The sequence below is a fragment of the Gasterosteus aculeatus genome, chromosome 14, assembly GCF_964276395.1.
Source record: "Gasterosteus aculeatus chromosome 14, fGasAcu3.hap1.1, whole genome shotgun sequence".
Lineage (NCBI taxonomy): Eukaryota > Metazoa > Chordata > Actinopteri > Perciformes > Gasterosteidae > Gasterosteus > Gasterosteus aculeatus.
In genome coordinates this window covers 2961605-2979869 of record NC_135702.1, presented here as the reverse complement: position 1 = coordinate 2979869, position 18265 = coordinate 2961605, and the positions used below count along the sequence as shown (strand labels likewise).

General features: G+C 48.4%; 2 protein-coding genes across 6 annotated transcripts; one reads left to right on the top strand and one right to left on the bottom strand.

Moving 5' to 3' along the window:
* Positions 1 to 255: 255 nt before the first annotated feature.
* On the bottom strand, positions 256 to 8840 carry LOC120832016 (KN motif and ankyrin repeat domain-containing protein 1). 3 transcript variants are annotated; one of them, XM_040198022.2, is made up of 13 exons: positions 8423 to 8840; positions 8165 to 8278; positions 7860 to 7948; positions 4624 to 7209; positions 4253 to 4408; positions 3710 to 3797; positions 3465 to 3620; positions 3309 to 3396; positions 2695 to 2914; positions 2362 to 2504; positions 1788 to 1988; positions 1525 to 1623; positions 256 to 1429 (listed from the first exon to the last, which is right to left on the bottom strand). In XM_040198022.2, the coding sequence occupies exons 3-13, from the start codon at positions 7894 to 7896 to the stop codon at positions 1364 to 1366; spliced, it is 3840 nt and encodes a 1279-aa protein (XP_040053956.2). In that variant the 5' UTR covers positions 7897 to 7948; positions 8165 to 8278; positions 8423 to 8840; the 3' UTR covers positions 256 to 1363. The 3 variants fall into 3 exon arrangements, with proteins under 3 accessions (XP_040053956.2, XP_077945011.1, XP_077945012.1); XM_078088885.1 differs by having other exon boundaries at positions 8617 to 8759; XM_078088886.1 differs by lacking the exons at positions 7860 to 7948; positions 8165 to 8278; positions 8423 to 8840 and adding an exon at positions 7447 to 7589.
* Positions 8841 to 10524: 1684 nt separating this feature from the next.
* LOC120832018 (fructose-1,6-bisphosphatase 1) lies at positions 10525 to 12965 on the top strand. Of its 3 annotated transcripts, none has more exons than XM_040198025.2 (8): positions 10525 to 10780; positions 11178 to 11340; positions 11460 to 11552; positions 11680 to 11820; positions 11942 to 12079; positions 12252 to 12371; positions 12465 to 12654; positions 12759 to 12965. In XM_040198025.2, the coding sequence occupies exons 1-7, from the start codon at positions 10611 to 10613 to the stop codon at positions 12651 to 12653; spliced, it is 1014 nt and encodes a 337-aa protein (XP_040053959.1). In that variant the 5' UTR covers positions 10525 to 10610; the 3' UTR covers position 12654; positions 12759 to 12965. The 3 variants fall into 3 exon arrangements, with proteins under 3 accessions (XP_040053959.1, XP_040053958.1, XP_040053960.1); XM_040198024.2 differs by having other exon boundaries at positions 10526 to 10780; positions 12756 to 12965; XM_040198026.2 differs by having other exon boundaries at positions 10526 to 10780; positions 12738 to 12965.
* The last annotated feature ends 5300 nt before the right edge of the window (positions 12966 to 18265 follow it).

Below are 18265 nucleotides of genomic sequence, written 5' to 3'. Positions count from 1 at the left end.
TGCTGTTGCTGGGAAATGACTCAGAGTACTCTCAGTCACACATTGAATCGCTCCCGGTAATGGGACACATTAACTTGCAGCACGCACGAGCCTCACTTTCAAAAACTCAAGAAATGTGCAAAATGTAAACCGCAGAGAAAACATATGCAAGGACACAAAGACAATAAGTCACTGCATGTTCCCGACCTCAAAAGCATGTGATGACTGAATACAAAATAGAGCAGATGGCTACTTTTGTTAAAAACAACAACAATGTTCACAATGTCTTAATTTTATTGATTATCAACCTCGTCACAACATCTAAATCATCACAAAATGAAGTGTCTGTTTTAGGGCTGTCACAGAAATGACCTGCCGGCCCAAACGCTCCCCCAACTATCTTTTCTCTATCCAGCTCCTTTGTGGAATGTTAATTCCAACAGTCCGGACTGCACAAGGCCACATTGGGAATGTTTTATGAATTCTCCATTGCTCATTCGAAGGTGAAATTCAATTTAAATATAAAGGAGTGCAAGCATCAGTGAAGGCAGACGCGCTCCGATGAGGCAGGGATTTGTGCCGTCGGGACCCAGAGACAACTAAAACAAGTATTTTATATCACTCTTCTGAATAGATGTTTAATATGTAAGGCCTTTTGTGAAATAGACCTTATGCAATGGTCGATAATAGCAAAATAAGAGTGTAACAAGCGGAGACAGGATGCATAACAGAGTACTGCGTGTCCCTGATTCAAAGTGATATCGGCGATGCTGAGAGGCTGAAAGAGGCATTGAGTGCACGCTGAAGGTCCACCGGGTTTCTTTTGATCGGTTAAGTCACGTATACCAAGAAACGCGGGGAAATGTTTTTTCTGTAGTCGACAGCAGAAGTACACTGGAAAAATATATTTGGGACTAACTTTAACTGAAATCGATGTAACGAACGTACAACCCACTATAAATGTATATTAAAGATACACTAGAAACTAGTAAAGATTGTTTCAAATTCCACTAAAAAAGAATGTTGTTGAGTGATAAGAGGAGAAACATATATTTTAAGTTGTTTTTAAGAAATATTTGACAGAATGCCTTCTTTTATGTATTATCTATTTTTAATCATTTACATATTGACTCAAAAATCTGAATAACTTGATGGTATTTTTTGTACCACATTGTATTTTGCAGTCTTATTATAAAATAAATTATTTACAAAGACAAATAAAATGATTAAAGAAACTAGTATGTTGGTAATAAAACATTCTGCCGTGATATATTAGTGTTATGCAAATGCATGTCAACATTCTGTCAACTGTCTGCAAGCCAGAAGTCTAAAACCCCCCCGAAGAATCACCACACGGAGACGATGCAGGAGGCGTCCATTGTCCTCATTCAAACGGATTCCTGCCGCCAGAGACGGAGGGAGACGTTGAGCCACCGAGACGAGCCGCTGCCTGTCAACACACGTAAACAACATTTAAAAAAAAAAGTATTCCTTAAAACCGCCCGCTCGTGTGGTTTGAATGAGAGGGAACATGGAGCCACACACCCCCGCCTGCCCTCTGGAGAAGTTGGCACGCGCGTAAAGGAGCACCGCGATGTCATTGTGTCCCGCCTCCAGAGCGATGGACAAGGCCGTGCTGTCATCCTGCAAACACACGCACTCCCACGGGTCACTACGAGCGCTTTGTACGTTCACAGACCGAAAGATCACATTAAACATCCCAACTTCTGCCCCAATCTGCCCCCCCCCCCCCCCAATTCCTGAAGGCCGTGTTGCTTTTGGTGACACATTGCCGAGGACTCACGCACACCGTCAGTCAGGGTGGCGTCGCAGTCCGGCCGCGCCAGCAGCAGCCTGGCGACGTCGGCGTGGCCGTGCTCGCTCGCACACATCAGCGCCGTGGAGCCCTCGTCGTCCCGCAGGTTGACCTCCGCCCCCCGTGCCAGGAGCGCCTGCGCCACGTCCCTCCTGCCGTGGCTCGCCGCCAGCATCAGAGCCGTCTGCCCGGCCTGGACGGCGGGAGGCAGCGTTAATGGCGCCTGAACTTTTCACTTATGTAATTACATTATCATATAAGACGTGCACGAGCAAAAAAAAAGGAACTTTACATTTAATGGTTTTGCAATTTTCTAGTAACAACCATAGTTTCCTGGTCTGATTGTGGGTAAAAGAGAGAAACTGATTAATGTTATTCAAATCTATGCAGGCAATTCCAAGGAATTCAACACCTAAAATCACCAAAATCCTATTTCTTTACTACACTTTTTTTGTACTTTGTTGTATTAATAAAATCAAGAGCCCGGAAATTGTTGTTGTAGCCATGGCAACATGAGGACACAAAGCAGAAACAGCAGGACTCCGGTAACCTTTGCAGAGACAGACCTGGCCGGCCTTGGCGTTGACATCTCCTTCCGCGAAAAGCTCCTCCACAACTCTCATCTCCTGATAACTTTCCACAGCGGCGAGCGCGGCCAGCATGATGGGCGTGTATCCCGCTTTGTTCTGTTGATTGACGTTACACACCCCTGAAGTGATTGCGGGCAATTAGCCAGGAAGAAGAAAAAGACAAAGAGGTAAATGTATGCAAGAAAAAGCTCTCATTGTTCACCCTCGATAGCACAACATGACCTAAATCCCCCCCGGTGGCTTAGGCAGAGCACAGCGAGTGTCTCCCGTCCACACACGAGACCCGCATCGCCGAACGTCTCGCTGTACCTGCATCAAGCAGTTTCTTGACGACGCCGAAGTTGGAGTTAGACACGCTGTAGTGCAGCGCCGTGTTGCCATTGTCGTCGACCAGGTTGGCAACGTGTTGCAAAACCGCCGGTGAAATGAACCGAAACGCGGACAAATAATCCGCCACGGTGTCCGGAGCCGCTGACTTGTGGCCGGACACAGAGAACCAGTCGTGCCGGAGCGTTTGCAGGCAGTCGTGCTGCGAGGGACAAACACATGAAAGAGAAAATAACACGTCAATGTGCACGTTTAAAAAAGCAAATCCACATAATTCAGAGTGGAAAGAAACTTTTAATGTTGCCACATGATTTGATTTGGTCAGCGTGACACTGTTATGAAATCGCTTTTGATTTTCCTATTTGTATTCCAAACTATTGTCAAGAGAAGACCCTCTGCAAGTAATAAATGTCACTGTTTTGAAGTTCATAAACGCAACACATTCCTGTGTGTTTTTCATGCATTGCCGGAGCCACTTATTTTTAAATGGCGTACTTGAACACACTCTGCGTTTCTACACACTCGCTCAGTGGAAGCACACATATACACAGTGGCTGTCAAGGGCTCCAATGCTGAATATAATAAACAAAACGTACCAGTTCCCCACTGGATAAAGCAGTACTGTCACTCAGATGAACCTTCAAAGCTTGACAAGCAGAAAACATCGTTTCACTGATCTTGCCCCTGAAAGGAATAAAAAAAGTCAGCTTCAGACAAAAGTCAACCATAAAAAACCTTCTGCACTTCATTACCTCTGTGAATGTGATTTTGAAGAACATCTAGATTCCTTTTTGGAATTTCCTTTTCCCTTTCTGCCGTCTTGAGAAGCTTCGCTTGACTTCTTGCTCCTTCTGCTCTCCAATACCTCAGAGTGGGCCTTCTCGCTCGGAGGCAGCTCGTGAGATGATCTGTGGGCCAAACACGGGAGCTGTTACACTGAGAACGAGTTCTAAAGAGACCAAAGTCTGAAGCAGGGGTTTGGATAAAAGACGATTACCCCGTAGTCACCCTCATGAGCGTCATGCTCTTCCCGCTACAGCCTTGTTCTCCGTTTTGTTTCTTTATTACAGACCCCACAGCCACGTCTGAAAAGAACGAAAAACAACGTATTACGCTTTTAACATAACACTCCTAAAGAAACATACAGAAACCCACAAGTTCAAGCTAGGCTGGAAGGTGCTTTATATATTCGTATGAAATCTAATTTAAAAAAAAGACGAGGCGTTTCTCCGGCTCTCAGCCTTTCAACTCCAGACCCTCAACCACAAGCTGGTATGTGGTACGCGACGCCCTCCACAAGCAGATATCCGTCCAAAAGTTATAAGCGCATCGCTCTGAAAGCCAACATTCCAAGCAAAAGGCCGAAATTTCCCCTTTACGCCAGTTTAAACTCAGCAGGTTAGTGGTCACAGAGTGAAATGTTTTTTTTAAAACTTTACTTTCACACAGACAGAACTCTCACTGACCAAATTCATATAGTATTTCTCATGAAAAGAAACTTCATGACACGTTGACGCGCAAAAACCCGCCCGACATTTACCTCGCAGAGCAGCTGAGGACGTCTGTTGTTCCAACATCTGTATCATTCTTCTCACTTCTGAATCATTGACCACATGTTGGGACTTAGCTTGGTTTGCTTTGTCACAGTCAGAGGAGTCGACTAAGAGTTGTGAAGGAGACTGGAGCTCTCTGCCCACTGCGGAGGAAGAGGATAAGGGTACCAGCATTACAGATCTTCCATTCAGTACATAATATGAATCGGTTTAGAAAGCTATGTGGTGTTGAACGTCTATCCAATGGTAGCCAACTTAAACGCGCAATGCTTTCAGCGTATAAGCTCCATGTCAATCTATCTGCTTACTTAAATAAAACCCAGGGTACCTTTCACGCCAACTAAACCCACGGTGTTACCTGTCTGCTGAGAATCCAAAGCGTAGACTTCGGTTTCTCGTTGTGTTGCCGCCTTGCTATCGCGGGAAAGGTCGGCGTTGGCCTTTCCCCGGCTAGTGCGCTGCTGGGCGAAGCCGTCCCTCTGAGGGCCGTGGAGGTCCTCTGTGAGCAGGTCCCCGTGCTCCCGGAGGAGCCAGTGCATCTTCTCTATGTAGTGGTTCAGCCCGGGTTCCCATTGGGACTGTGAAGATCGCTGTATCGTTTGGCCGGGTGAGCTGGACGAAGCCGCCAAATCCCGTATCCTCCCCTCCCCCACGCCGATGCTCCTTGTCTTGATGGGGTCGGGCAGATGGGAGGGTCCGGAGGCCATGTTTCGAGTTTTCAACCCCACCAGGAAATTCTCTTTAAAGTTTGTGAATCCAACGCCGGCGTCTCGGGTTACCCTGGCGACTGTCCCTGGCGTTTGTTTAAAGGCACTTCCCAGCAGAGTTTCTGTTCCTACGCCAACGGTACGGGTCTCCGGGGCGGGTTTGGGGTCTTTGACCCTGTTGCCTACTGACACGGCCCTGGTGACCGCCTGAGTGGTGTTGGTGTGCTTGTTCTGGGTACATAGGACGGTGTTGGTGCTGGAGTCTGTGCTGAAGGCGTGTCGGGTGTTGGTGAAGCGGGACACTGAACAGGACACAGTGTTGTTTCGCTGACAAGCTGTCTGGGGTGAAGCCATGATTCCCAGATCCACTCCTTTGACTTGATCTGTGGCGGTACCTTGAGAAACCACCTCCTTCGCCCGGCAGATGATCACGTCAACCGAACAGTCGCCGCAACCCACCGAATTAGACTCAATCTTTCTTTTCTCCTGCGGCGCCTCTGTGTTGGTTTCGGCATCACACAACTTTATCTCCATCCCAACGCCTTGTGTGTTTGTTAAGACCTGGATCCCCACGCCCTTCTCCGCGGTCTCCACTCGCTCCCTGACCTCCCAGTGGCTCATCGGTACATCTGGTCCTGTGCAAACATTATTCATCTCGGCCCCGCAACAGGACACTCCAACGGTCCTCACCTCTGTGGCGTCCCCTGTGCTTGCATCTCGGAGCTCTGTGTGATTGCCAACTCCCTGGCTTGTGGTGTGAGGCCTTGTCTCGGTGCCTGTGCTCACAGTGGAGGGTCTAGCAAAGGAGGCTTTATCAGCTCGGTTCCTCGCTCCCGCCACCAGGAGCTCCAGTTTCAGACGGCTCATCTCGGTCTGGAGAGCGGATTCTTTCAACTGGGTTTCTAATTGACAAATTCTCTCTTTTGAGGCATTGATTATGAGTTGTTGGGCATCAATCTCTGCTTCCCGTTCTGTGTAAATTCCCAGATTAACTTCAGATACTTCCGTTCCAACTGACCTCATCTCTACCCGATCAGTGTGCACATATTTGTTTTCTTTTTTTGGTTTAGACAACGCTGTGTCCGTATCTTCATCTGTTCCAACTGCGACTGATTTCATGGTTTTGTCCAGCAACAGCTTACTATCTTTTCCATTCCACTCTTCCAGATGTCCGCTCTTGATGGTTATTTCCAGTGCGTGTATCTCCTCGGTCAGTTCCCTGAACTCCTTGAGGTCACCGCAGTCGCTACTCATTGTGCCCTCGAGTCCTTCCTCCACATTCACCGTGTTCTCAATGTCAGAGTTGTCCGCGCTACGCGCTCTCTTCCAGATCACATCCTTGGCATCCTCGTTGTCATCACGGGTCTTGAACTGGGAGACCAGTTGCCTCTTTTCCTCCTGGAGGACTGCGATTCTCACCTGGAGGATGGGTATGATCGTGACCTGCTCCTCCAGCTCCTTCAGCCTTTGCAGAGCTACCACCATTTGGTCACGGACGTGCTGAAGGTGCGTGGGGCCGAGACTCGTAACCGAGGCGGTCCTTCCAGAGCTCTGCGCGCCCAGCCTGAGGCATCCCGTGCTGCCTCTACTGCCCATGGACGAGCTACGGTGGACATTCACGTCGCTTCCTGAGCCGGCGGGCTTGTTCCCGTTGTTGTTCTGATTATATGCGCCCAGGCCAGTGAAGGGGGAGCGCGACCCATGCGAGCTCACCCCTCCGAAGCTGGCCAGCCGGCGACGGGGATGCGGCTGAGGCGGAAGCCGCCTGCTCAACTCCTGATCCGAGTGTTTGAGGGTCTCCACTGAGGTCTTTTCCAACACGGGGCTTGGTCTTTGTGAAGCAAGAGATCTGGCAGCAGGCCGAGGCTTGGACTCATCAGGTGTCTGAGAGGCTGCTGCTGCTCCGTCATTCCCGCAGGGTTTGTTATCCGACGGGGAACCATGTGGTGGAGGAAGAGGAGGACGACCTCTGGTTGAAGAAGACATGCCGAGAAGTCTTGCATCGTCACTGCTTAATGATGCCGAGGCTTCCTCTGAGTGCCACTGGCTGGAGGAACTGGCACTCGGTTTGCTCTCCTCATTGTTGGCGGCCACCCTGGGCCTCCTCTTAAGGCTTAGACGCTTAATGGTGTCGCCGGGCTGGAAATTATTCACAAACTTGAGGTTGTCCACGTCCCACTGATAGCCATAGTCGATCCCCAGGTAGTTAGGAACGGACTTTTCAGTGTTTTGACCGGCTAGAACCACAGTGGAAAACCATATTTTATTACTTTATGCAAAAAAGAGTGCACTCGAAATATTCGTTCTTGCATGTGACCAAAAAAAACAACATTAGGAAAAGCTCCTCCTTAAATACTTCGATTTACAATAGCAATGCGTTTCTGAGGATGGTCCACAGTAACAAAACAAAAACAACAATACTAAATTAGAAACTTAATTCTCATACAGTTTCTTGGTGTATTCCCTCTTCTTACCTTAGCGTTACGCTCTCATAAGCGACCGTTTCTTTTCGAGTCTACCTCCTTTATATCACCTCCAAACGTTTTGGACTCTAAACTCCCTCAGGCTGTCCCACCATCGGAGGAGGGACAGAGGAGGATTTAGCCGTTGTGTGGACACTGTTTTTAGTATAGTCGCTTTTCTCCAAATGCTACGTCTCCCCACATAGACTGAACCCACTCTATAATTTACTGTGCAACTCTCCCTCAGAATGCCTCAAAAAACACAGGTTTTCTCGACCACAGTCATCTCCCAAGTATTTCAGCTCGGTAAACACACATAAATCGTTGAATTTTTGAGTTCATTAAATACACTATGACTAAAGACGTGACATATTTTCTGCATTACAACTTCCAGTTGTGAACACACCAAGAAAAGTAAATAGTACCTGACTCCGTTCTCAAGATGTAGCTGCCTTGAGCCATGAATGTGATTCACAAAGTATCAACGGAGAAATGATTTTATATCCAGTTGGAACTGTAAAAAACAAAAAACGAAGCAAATATAACTCACATTTGGACGATTTGCTTGCTGATGCATCGCCGTACTACGTCGCTCCCTCGCTCAGCCCAGGTGCAGCAGTCAATAACAGCTGACCTTACAATGCTTGCACACAGGAAATGCAATACGGGCCCTGAGTGGTTACAGTTAATTCTGCAAAAAAAAGTACAGCAATGCACAACCGCGCCTCACCGCATCACAGTGGCGTATCACTTTCTCATCAGTAAGCAGCACCTTCTGTCCTCAGCACACAGGGGGGGTTTGAAGGAGAGCAAAGAACGCACAAAGATCCGTCAGCTTCTGGTTCTGTAGTGAATATTAAGAGTTGTGTTTTAAAATTGAAGTTAGTTTGTTCCAGCAGCAAGAGACTTAGAGAAAAGAACAACGATGTTCAAGGAAAATAAATACAAAATATGGCAATAGAGCTAGATTGTCACATAAAATACACACGTATATATGAAGATGTGGCCAACAGGTGTATTTCCGTTCATGTGGATTATTCCAAAGGCTGCTCCCCTGTTCTCTGTCTCTGAGCCAGGTGGTCAGTCAGCCTACGACGGGATGTTGGGCCGGACTTTCTTCTCTCAGCACGCTTTCCCCCACTTTAGCTGACGTTAGCTCATAAGCGATGTGATGTCACTCACCTGTGCACGAGAAGGGGGCAGCAAGATGGAGGTAATGCAACGTAGAAGGATAAAAAAAAAAAGAATTGTCTCAAAGTATGAGTTGGGACGGGTCGAATGGCTTTGTTTGGACATTTATGTTAAAGAGAGCTCGTGTTTCCTCCTTTTCCCTCGTTTATTTCGCATTTGTCTGTGAAACTCCTGTAGAGTTGACGGTGCGGCAGTGGGAGAGCTACTGCGCATGCGCAGAGCTGCGCCGCCGCTCCGTCAGGCGATGAGTTGAGCGCGGTGAAATATTGATGATGTCCTCTCTTCTACGACTGCGAGGCGACTTTCTTACAACTTTCTGCAGACTTCTGTCCAAATGAAGCGCTGGTTTAGTTGCATATTTTAACTAATTATAATCAAGAATTTTTATATTTTTTGGAATGTGTTGTTTCTCTTAACGTACATTCACAGTGTATTTTTACTGCTAAAGGCTTGGCAAACATAACAATTATATTTATTATATTGGTGTGAATATCAATTTTTCATGAGTATTTATTACATTCACTTTTCTCTCAACGAGCTGAATAAAACTACCCAATGTTCTTATTTTAAACACTATAAAATGATTTGACTACAGTATTCCACAAATTACATGATGGTATCAAATGACAACAAATAATTTGACCATCCTACAGTTGTCCACGTGATGGCCGACGTTTAGTTAATGAAGTGACTGCTTTTTAATACAATTGAGCAGAGTTACCAGCAGGAAATGGCCTGCTGCCCCTCTTTTGCTCACACGTCATTTGTTTTCAGCGGCTTGTAAATTGCACAGCGACACCATGTGGACAAAGTGCAGAAAGACATCTTGCACCCAACACCAAACAACCACACTAAATCTCTACATGGCACGTTTGAGCCAAATAGCCAAGACAAAGCATGTGTACGTTGTACTTTAATTATTGTGTGTGTGTGTGTGTGTGTTGTGATCAGTTGTGCGTGCGTGCGTTTGTTGCTCTCACATGATGTTCTGTTTTTGCAGCTGGATGGTTATCATTAACCTGAAAAGGTAAGCGGTGTGTGGTTAACCATCATGCTCACGGTGGACACTTTTATCACGCCGGATATCTTGTTTGGTTCAAAGTTCAGCTCTTCGGCCCTTTTTCACGTAGGCTTACGCTGTAAGTGCGCAGACCTTTCACCCCTCTGTGTTGGTGTCCCAGACGGAGACGCACTGCGACAGAGACAACATGCACTTTGAATGGTTCTGTCTGTTACCTTTATCAGCCTTTATCTTATTAATAGTGGTCAATCCAATCAGGTAGAGTCAGCGAGGACAATGACTCCCTCCATTTGAACTTTACTCCTCTTCAGGATCATGCACAGAAGGGATGTTATAGTGCTGGTCGGACATATCTACTGCAACCTGTGCACCATTCTGTTCCAAAAGGGGTTCATTGCATGGAAATAAAAGAGTTGAATCCATCTCATTTTCATTTACCGTTTTGCAGCTTGCTCTAATGAAAGTGGTATTGATAATGGCCGTCGAGGCAATGTAAGGAAATAGGAATTAGGCTAGGTGATGAATGTAGTGCTGTGTAAACCATGAAAACATTGGAAGCTTTTGGAATAATTACGCACTTCTGCATCATGAAGTTAAACAAGATCAAATTGTTAAACATCAGTCGACCACTCACTTCTTGCAGAAGAGTACAGACCGGAAAATCCCCAACAACACGAAAGCTGTAATGAAGGTGAACAGGACATTGAATCAAGCTGTGACCATTGTTGCTTTAAAAAACAAACCACTATCTTTGCACTTTGCCCTTTAAACCCACAGTTAAAGAAGTGATCAAACCAACTCCTGACGGTGTGCAAAGGACACGTGTGATTGGTCAGAAGAGCTACACCCCCCCGTCCCTTCCCCTATCTCCGTTCTAGAGTCCACCTTTTTAACTTTGGCTCCACGCTCACCTCGCCTGCTTCAGCCATTAGGTCCCAGTCCCGATCCCACGCCTGACCGCACGATGTCCGACCGAGGAGCCTTCGACACCGACGTGCAGACCCTCACCAGGTTTGTCCTGGAGGAGGGCAGGAAGGCCCAGGGAACCGGTGAGCTCACCAACCTGATCAACTCCATCTGCACCGCCGTCAAAGCCATTTCCACCGCCGTCAGGAAGGCCGGGATCGCTAACCTGTGAGTCCTTTTCACTTCATCCACGTGCACACCTAAATAAGTAGGGGGGGGGGTATAGTTTAAGCCTATAAGACGTTTAGAGTCGATAAAAGTTGTTATTGTCATGTGATGACTTTCTCATGCTTTTGTGTAATTATTAGTAGGAATCGATATCCAGGTAGTGGTTTTTTTTTTAACTACATGCTGTCAGACATAAAAATCAGTTGTCAAGTGTTGTGTGTGTTCCCCCGGGGCGGAATGGGTCAAGGAGATAATGAACCCCTTCATTCCTTTCTCAGGGGCTTTAACCAAAATAACAAAACATTTCTCTCGGTTTACAAGGGATTAAAAGATTTCCTCCACGTGTCAGAACAGACGGCTCTTTTTCTTCTGATCCCTGATTTCCTCTGTCGGGAAGGTACGGCATCGCCGGCAGCACCAACGTGACGGGGGACCAGGTGAAGAAGCTGGACATCCTGTCCAATGACCTGGTCATCAACATGATCAAGTCGTCCTTCACCTCCTGCGTGCTGGTGTCAGAGGAAGACGAGAGGGCCATCATCGTGGAACCAGACAAGCGGGTACGTACATCTGCGTGCACATGCATGCACGTCCGTGCAGGCATGTGGTCTTTTTTTTAAATTTTTATTAAAGCTCTCTGCTATTATTGCCGCTTTGACATTTGTTCTCGAACACACAGGGGAAGTACATCGTGTGCTTTGACCCCCTGGATGGATCCTCAAACATCGACTGCCTCGTCTCCATTGGGACAATTTTCGCCATCTACAAGAAGGTTAGCGACGACGTTATTTTAAAAAACGCTGATGTTCTTATGAGCAAATCATTTTACAAATCATACAATTCATACCCCGTCACTTTGTTGTGTGGCCCTGAACTCGTTGGCGTGCCATTGTTCGTAGACCACGGACGGTGAACCCTGTGAGAAGGATGCTCTGCAGCCCGGCAGGAACCTGGTGGCTGCTGGTTACGCTCTGTACGGCAGCGCCACCATGATGGTGCTGTCCACTGGTCAGGGAGTCAACTGCTTCATGCTAGACCCCGTAAGTCGAAGGTTTTTGTGATAGGTGATAAATGAGTTATCTGTTACTGCGACTGCTCCTTATTGCAGCTGGTTTCTGTCTTTCATTCTGTATTCATCTTCTCCACGCATTTCTCTTTCAGTCAATTGGTGAGTTCATCTTGGTGGACCGAGACGTGAAGATCAAGAAAAGGGGAAAGATCTACAGCTTGAACGAAGGATATGCACAGCATTTCTACCCGGACGTGACCGAGTACTTAAAAAAGAAGAAATTCCCAGAGGTAACGGCCACTTTGCAAAGGCCTAATGTGGATAACGTGGTCATAATGTGGTCATAATGTGGATAATGTGGTCATAATGTGGTCATACGCGGCCGTCATTACAAACAAAAAAGGAGCTGGCTTACTGTCCCGTGAATAAAATCAATTCTTCATCACACGTTCGTGTCCCTAGGATGGCTCTGCTCCGTACGGCAGCCGATACGTTGGTTCCATGGTAGCTGATGTGCATCGTACTCTGGTGTACGGAGGGATCTTTTTATATCCCGCTAACGTCAAGAGTCCCAAGGGCAAGGTGAGCGGTGCGCGGACGGGTTTGCATACGTCATCATCCGACGCGCGATCGAAGACGTGCCTTCTCACTCCCGCGCGTGCGTGCCTTTGACAGCTGAGGCTGCTGTATGAATGCAACCCCATGGCCTTCATCATGGAGCAGGCGGGGGGCGTGGCCACCACGGGATCCGTGAACGTTCTGGACATCCAGCCCACCAACATCCACGAGCGGGTTCCCATCGTCCTGGGGTCCCCCGATGACGTGCAGGAGTACATTTCCATCTGTAAAAAGCATCACAAATGAGGTATCCAACCCCGTTATTCATCCGCCTTCACCCAAATATATATATATATATATATTTATATGTCTGCCTGGAATAATGTATAGTTCTACTTTTGAATTCAGCAGGTTTGCGCTGAACGTCGTGAAGCAGGACGACGGGAGGCTCCATGTGGACATTCATTGTTTGGTGCTTTCTCCTCATTCCCTCAACCGATGAAGGAACCTGGAGCCCCACTGAGCCTAAACAGCCTGTATGTGTCTAATCCATTATGGCCTCTGTAAGTGTTATTTGTAGACACCCTGTATTTTTTAAATTAAAGGCTGATGACAAGATGCTGCTGTTCTTTGTGAGTTTTCAAAATAAAACAAAAAACACCGCAGCCCGTTCGCCCTAAACGGTACGGGCCTCTTTCTATCGGGCCGAGGGGGTAACGGGACATTTACACACCGTCCCACCCGGTGGCCATAAAGGACGGGAAGGAGTCAAACGGCGTGCTATCGCCGCGGTTTATTCAGGAGCGACGTCTTTGTGGTCCGTGGGCTTTCAGCGAAGGAGGAGAAAAATAGTCTTGACGCTGCAGCTCGAAAATCCCACAGTTGTGTGGATCTCTGGCTGCTGATGTCATTTGGAAACTTCTCTTTCCCCGTTTCTCTATAACTGACATCTTGGCCGCCTGCGCCCTTTAGAATATTGCATATGAGTCACGCGAATGATGTGAATTGATGGCAGATGTACGATCAGAAACTAAAGCCTCGGGCGCGCAAACGGACCTCTTTGTCTTTCTAGAAAACATAAACCGATTTATGGAGCTCCAGCGCGTTGGATGGGATCCACATCGTCTGGTATTCAGTAAAAACTTAACCGTTTCCTCCCTTTCACGTGCATTTATCGGCGTCGGCGTTCAAGGGCCTCAGTGCCCACGAGACACGCCAACACTTTACGTTACAGGCCCCTTTGTTTATTTCCATCTTGTTCCCACTGTGTATGATTATGGGTTACTGAGTCAATATTTAGATTTAACAGGAAAAGCAAAACCCAGCCTGTTTATTTTGCCCTCGCTACTGTGTGTGTGTGTGTGTGTGTTTTAAGAGAGGCACTTCTGCTGCATTTATTCCAACTATTAATTTGACTCAGAAAAGCAGAATTAATTTCATAAAAGGAGGCTGTTTTTAGTATTAATCAAACAATCACTGCCTCTGCCAACTTGATGGGATACGTGATGCAACACGTCGGTGGTTGCTCTGCCGTCTCGTCCCTTTTGTTTCCGTCTACCGGGACAGGTCAGTACCTGCCGCCTTGTTCTCGTCTCGTCTCTGATATCCAGCCGTGTCCAGACAGGCTCTGTTTCCTTTCCCCTCTGCAGCCGCCGGCTTACTCGACGTCCTCCTTGTTTTCGGCAGTTAAGAGGAGGGCGGGTGACGGGTTGCAACGACCGACGCGAAACCTTCTTTGACTTTCACCCGCGGAAAGAGTTTGAGTTTAATCTTTCTACGCGGTGAACTCGATTCTTTCTGTCAGTCACCAGACTCCACATTAGCTCCACCGTCCTCTTGTTTAACTCGTCAGCGTGGCTTTCCTCAGCACGGTGACAGTAGGCAGACTGAGAGCCTGTGTTTAAATTCAGAATAAACTCTGCATCCCGGACCACCCTGACTGCAGCGGACTGCTAATCCAAATACTGCCCCAACGTTCGCCCAGAAACGACCCATATTTGTGCCTGACGCATCCCCGATTCTGCCCCCCCCACCGACTTCCAACTAAATACATATTTCAATTCTTTTGGAAGCAGCAGTCCAAGTTTCCTCACACCACAAGACTGCATCATTGTATTTCCACATCCACAGTCAAAGCTTTTTTCTCTCTTGAGTCTCGCCTTCGCTGCACCAAGATGGTTCGGTTACTTCTCTCAGTTTCGCATTTGATGTTGTATTAAATATCTGCAAAAATAGCCTCCAATCAATACGCACGAAATCGATCTTTCCTCTTGTTTCATCCGCGTTGTAATCAAATACAGCGGGCTGGTAACCCGGTGTCACGGATCAGGACAGTTGGACCAGACCACCGCCGGTGCCGCGCCTGACACCGGGTGGTGTGTTTAGATTAAGAGCATGTGGTTACTGTCCCCGTGGCAGCCTCTGGCCACCGCAGTCTTTTCCACTTGCAGGATGTGTGTCTATTAAAGTTTAGGAACAGTAAGTATAATATGTGTGGGAGGAATTCAACCACCAGACTTCACAGACTTCTACATCCACATTAATGGGAATGCAGAATAACAAAGGAAGATCTCTGGAGTTGTCGCTCTTCACATGTGATACAGCTCTGCGGTTCTTTATGTGTCTTTCGCAGCGCGCTGGAATGATACGCGTCTCCTCGATGGCCCGTGCTTTTCAAACAGCCCCCCCCCCACCCACCCCCCAGTTGAATGCCAGCGAAGCCCCGGGTCACATCTCATTTTCTCTCTCCTGAAACAGCAGCTACGCCTCAAAGATCGAGCTCACAAATGTGCCTCGCTCTGGCCGGATGCCGCCGACTGAGTTTTCAGAGCGGCGCAAAGGAAATGAAAGGCTGGCAACCATGTATTCTGCAGCTCTGCCCCGAGGGACTGTGTGTGCGTACGTGGATGAGGCAAACGTCCAATGATCCCTTCCAGCTCCGACTAAAGTATCTCATGTCTGAAGAAAACAACATCACCTCTTTCTACGCGGGCCACTTTTTGCCAAGCTCAGCTAACGGGCCGCTGGCTGTGGCCTTTGACTCGCCACACGAAGTGGACGTCGTCTCCTTGGCGTCACCCATCGGTTCGTGAAGTAAGGTTTTGAAGCCCAGAGCTCAGCATCTTGGCGTCTGCCATCTTGGTTTTTTGGGCCTTTTTTTTCCGCAAAAACCGAAATGACACAAACAAATGCCTTTACGGCTGCTGAAATGTTAAAGTGTACTTCCTGGAAGCTCTTCCTGTGAAAGGGTTAAAGTTCTAAGATTCTTTACAAACCTGTTTGTTTCAACCTGTCAATCAAAAGGTAGCCCCGCCCCAGAGCGCACCCTGCAGGCAAGTTTATTCAGACCCCGGAAGTCGCCGCCTCGTGTGGCCTAATTTTATAACCTATACGAAAGGCCTTTGATCATCTCGTCACATCTCGCCACACTTTGTGGTCGGCGAAAGTCATTACACCAAACCGTCCGCATTCATTGACATCAACACGACGTGGCGGCGGATTAAAGCTCGACGAAGGAGCCTCCTGAGTCGAGCGCCGTATCTCTTCCTCCGGGATCCGGGGAGTGCGATCGCCATCGACACGGCGTACCTCCTTTGCCCCCTTCGCCTCCTGTAATGTGGATGCTTGGTTGTCTTTTTTTCGCCACGTCTTTCAGCGGCCTCGATCTCGTGAACAATGACTCCTTTGTTTTGGGGTCGGGGGGAGGTGGGGGGGGGGCATGTCTGTCTCTGAGGAGCGATATATCCTCTGGGTAGAGAGACGTGATCAGAGTTTGGAGAGAGCAGTTAGGTTTCATACCCCCCCTCCTCTCTCCTGTTTGCCCTCTCTTTTCATTCCAGAACAGCTCCTTCTCCTCCTTCTCCTCCTTTTACCTCTGGGGGAATTTATTATCCCCCCCCCCCCCCCCCTTTGAAGAGAAATGGCTCCGTTATCTTATCGTTACCAGACCCCTGTGTTTCTATACTGCAGGGCTCAGCGTTGCTTCTGACAGCACAGGTTTTACTGCCAGAGTCATCAATCGACTACGGCACCCGCTATCGCGACGCCAGCGTCTACCTCCTGTCTGAGGTTTAACTATCTGATCTGTTCAACGGCCCTGCGTCTGCTTTCCTGCAAGATCCTCGAGTGAAACAAAATCCACTCTGGCTGTTTGTAATGTAATCCAGGTTTACTTCCTGCCGCGGCATTAATCTGCCCTGGAAAAACATGTCAAAGGAATCTACGAGGCCTCGCTAATGGAGAACTAAAAAAAAACAATCGATCTGTTCATCCTCGTAACGCACCGCCGAGCAATCTTTTGGGCTTCACCAGTCGGGAACATTCCCGAGGCCTCTTTGGCTACTTTTCAGCCACACCGGACCCGTGTTTGAACTTGTGGCTGTGCTCCCCTACGGACGCTTCCCTCCGAGAACATGTGGCACCAGCCCAAAACATCTTTGGTGTGATAACAGCCGGCAGTGTGCTCTCAACACCGGGAGAGAGAGAAAGACGCTGCTCAGCTAAATGCTAAATGTCCCTCTCGAGGTGATCGTCAACCCGATTACATGGAAATCCTTAGAATAGAGAGACGGGCGGACATTTGAAAGCATCGCCCTGGAACTAAGAATGCCACTAAAGTGGGTCAGATCGATCCTCTGCGGGTATCTGGATACCAAATGTCGATACAGCGCACAACAAAAAGACAGACAAAGGAGCGCCCTTGGTCGCGTAGCCTCTTGTGTAACCGCAGAGCCCCCAAAAGCTGAAAACAACTGTTGCTGCTCTGACTTCACAGCGTCACCAAAAACACACAAACTCATTCCAGAAAAACCGAATCCCTGCGGTGCCGTGTGGCTGATTCACCGCAGACTCGCTGCAGACCGACGTTGTGAAAACCTATAAACTCCTCTGTAATGTGAACCGAGCGAGGACAAAGGATCCGCATGTCAGACGGACACATGAGAAGTTTCCATGAGCCACAGAGAAGTGGAAAAAAGTGCAGGCAGCAAAAACACTTTTTTAATATTGACTCCTTTCCCTCCCCTCCATCCTCTCTCTCCCCCCCCTCTCTCTCGGCCTCTCTACGGGCTTGAAAGCACTTGAATACAAAGTATTCTGGCGTTGCAGCTTGCGTCTAATGACTTCTGACAGCAGTGGAGACAAACTGAAGAGCACGTCTGTCTCTGCGTGAGTATTTACGAATCCACTCTGGGGAACCGCATTCCAATTCTGGAAACACTGTTATGTGCAAGTCGCCGTGAACGGCCGCATGCAGGAACCAGCCGATTTCACGAGGAATGCAAAGGACGCCGGCGCGCACATTTACCTCCGAGCAATCGGAGAGGTTTGGTTTGCACGAGTGGAGCGTGTGAGTGAGGGCAGCTGCCCGCTCCATCACGCACGGCTTACTGGCTCGGCTCAATCCGGCCGTTGTTCTCATCTGGCCGCCATCCAGCGCCGATGGGATGTTGGTTCTGCTCCGCGGTGTGAACGCCTCCTTAAAAGAGAAATGCAACTGCGGCCGGCGTGCGTTCTCCAGTTTTGGTTGTTGGAGGGACGGGCGCTGTGCGGCCTCTCTGCGCGGAGACCCTTGAGCAGCCCACCGTTTGGGCTTTCCCTGACCTTTGATGTCGCTCTAAACTGAGCCTGCAGTCGTCCTGTTGCTCTGGTATGCCAGCTGGAGGAGGAGGAGGAGGTGGTGTAGGAGGGTGGGGGGCTGTTTTGGGTTCTTTGGCTATGAAACTCTTCTGCACTTGTCTTGACTCCTCTCTAATCTCTCTAATTGGAGTGTGGGAGGTGGCGGGGGGCGGAGGGGGGTGTGAGGGTCCCCCTGAGAGCTGTCAGATCTGCTGGTGCGACGGGGGTCAGACGAACACAGCTACCCCGGGGCGACTGAGTGCTTTTCTTCTCTGTTGCCCCCTCGAGGCCCCCGACTGACG

Excerpts from the sequence above, each read along its gene's own strand:
- LOC120832016 (XM_040198022.2), bottom strand. The coding sequence starts at position 7,896 with ATGGCTCAAGGCAGCTACATCTTGAGAACGGAGTCAG. Across the intron at positions 3,621-3,709 it reads CTCATGAGGGTGACTACGGG|ATCATCTCACGAGCTGCCTC; the intron begins GTAATCGTCTTT and ends TTTGGCCCACAG. Across the intron at positions 1,430-1,524 it reads TCTCCAGAGGGCAGGCGGGG|GCAGCGGCTCGTCTCGGTGG; the intron begins GTGTGTGGCTCC and ends GTGTGTTGACAG.
- LOC120832018 (XM_040198025.2), top strand. The coding sequence starts at position 10,611 with ATGTCCGACCGAGGAGCCTTCGACACCGACGTGCAGACCCTCACCAGG. Across the intron at positions 11,553-11,679 it reads TTTTCGCCATCTACAAGAAG|ACCACGGACGGTGAACCCTG; the intron begins GTTAGCGACGAC and ends CATTGTTCGTAG. Across the intron at positions 12,080-12,251 it reads AAAAGAAGAAATTCCCAGAG|GATGGCTCTGCTCCGTACGG; the intron begins GTAACGGCCACT and ends TCGTGTCCCTAG.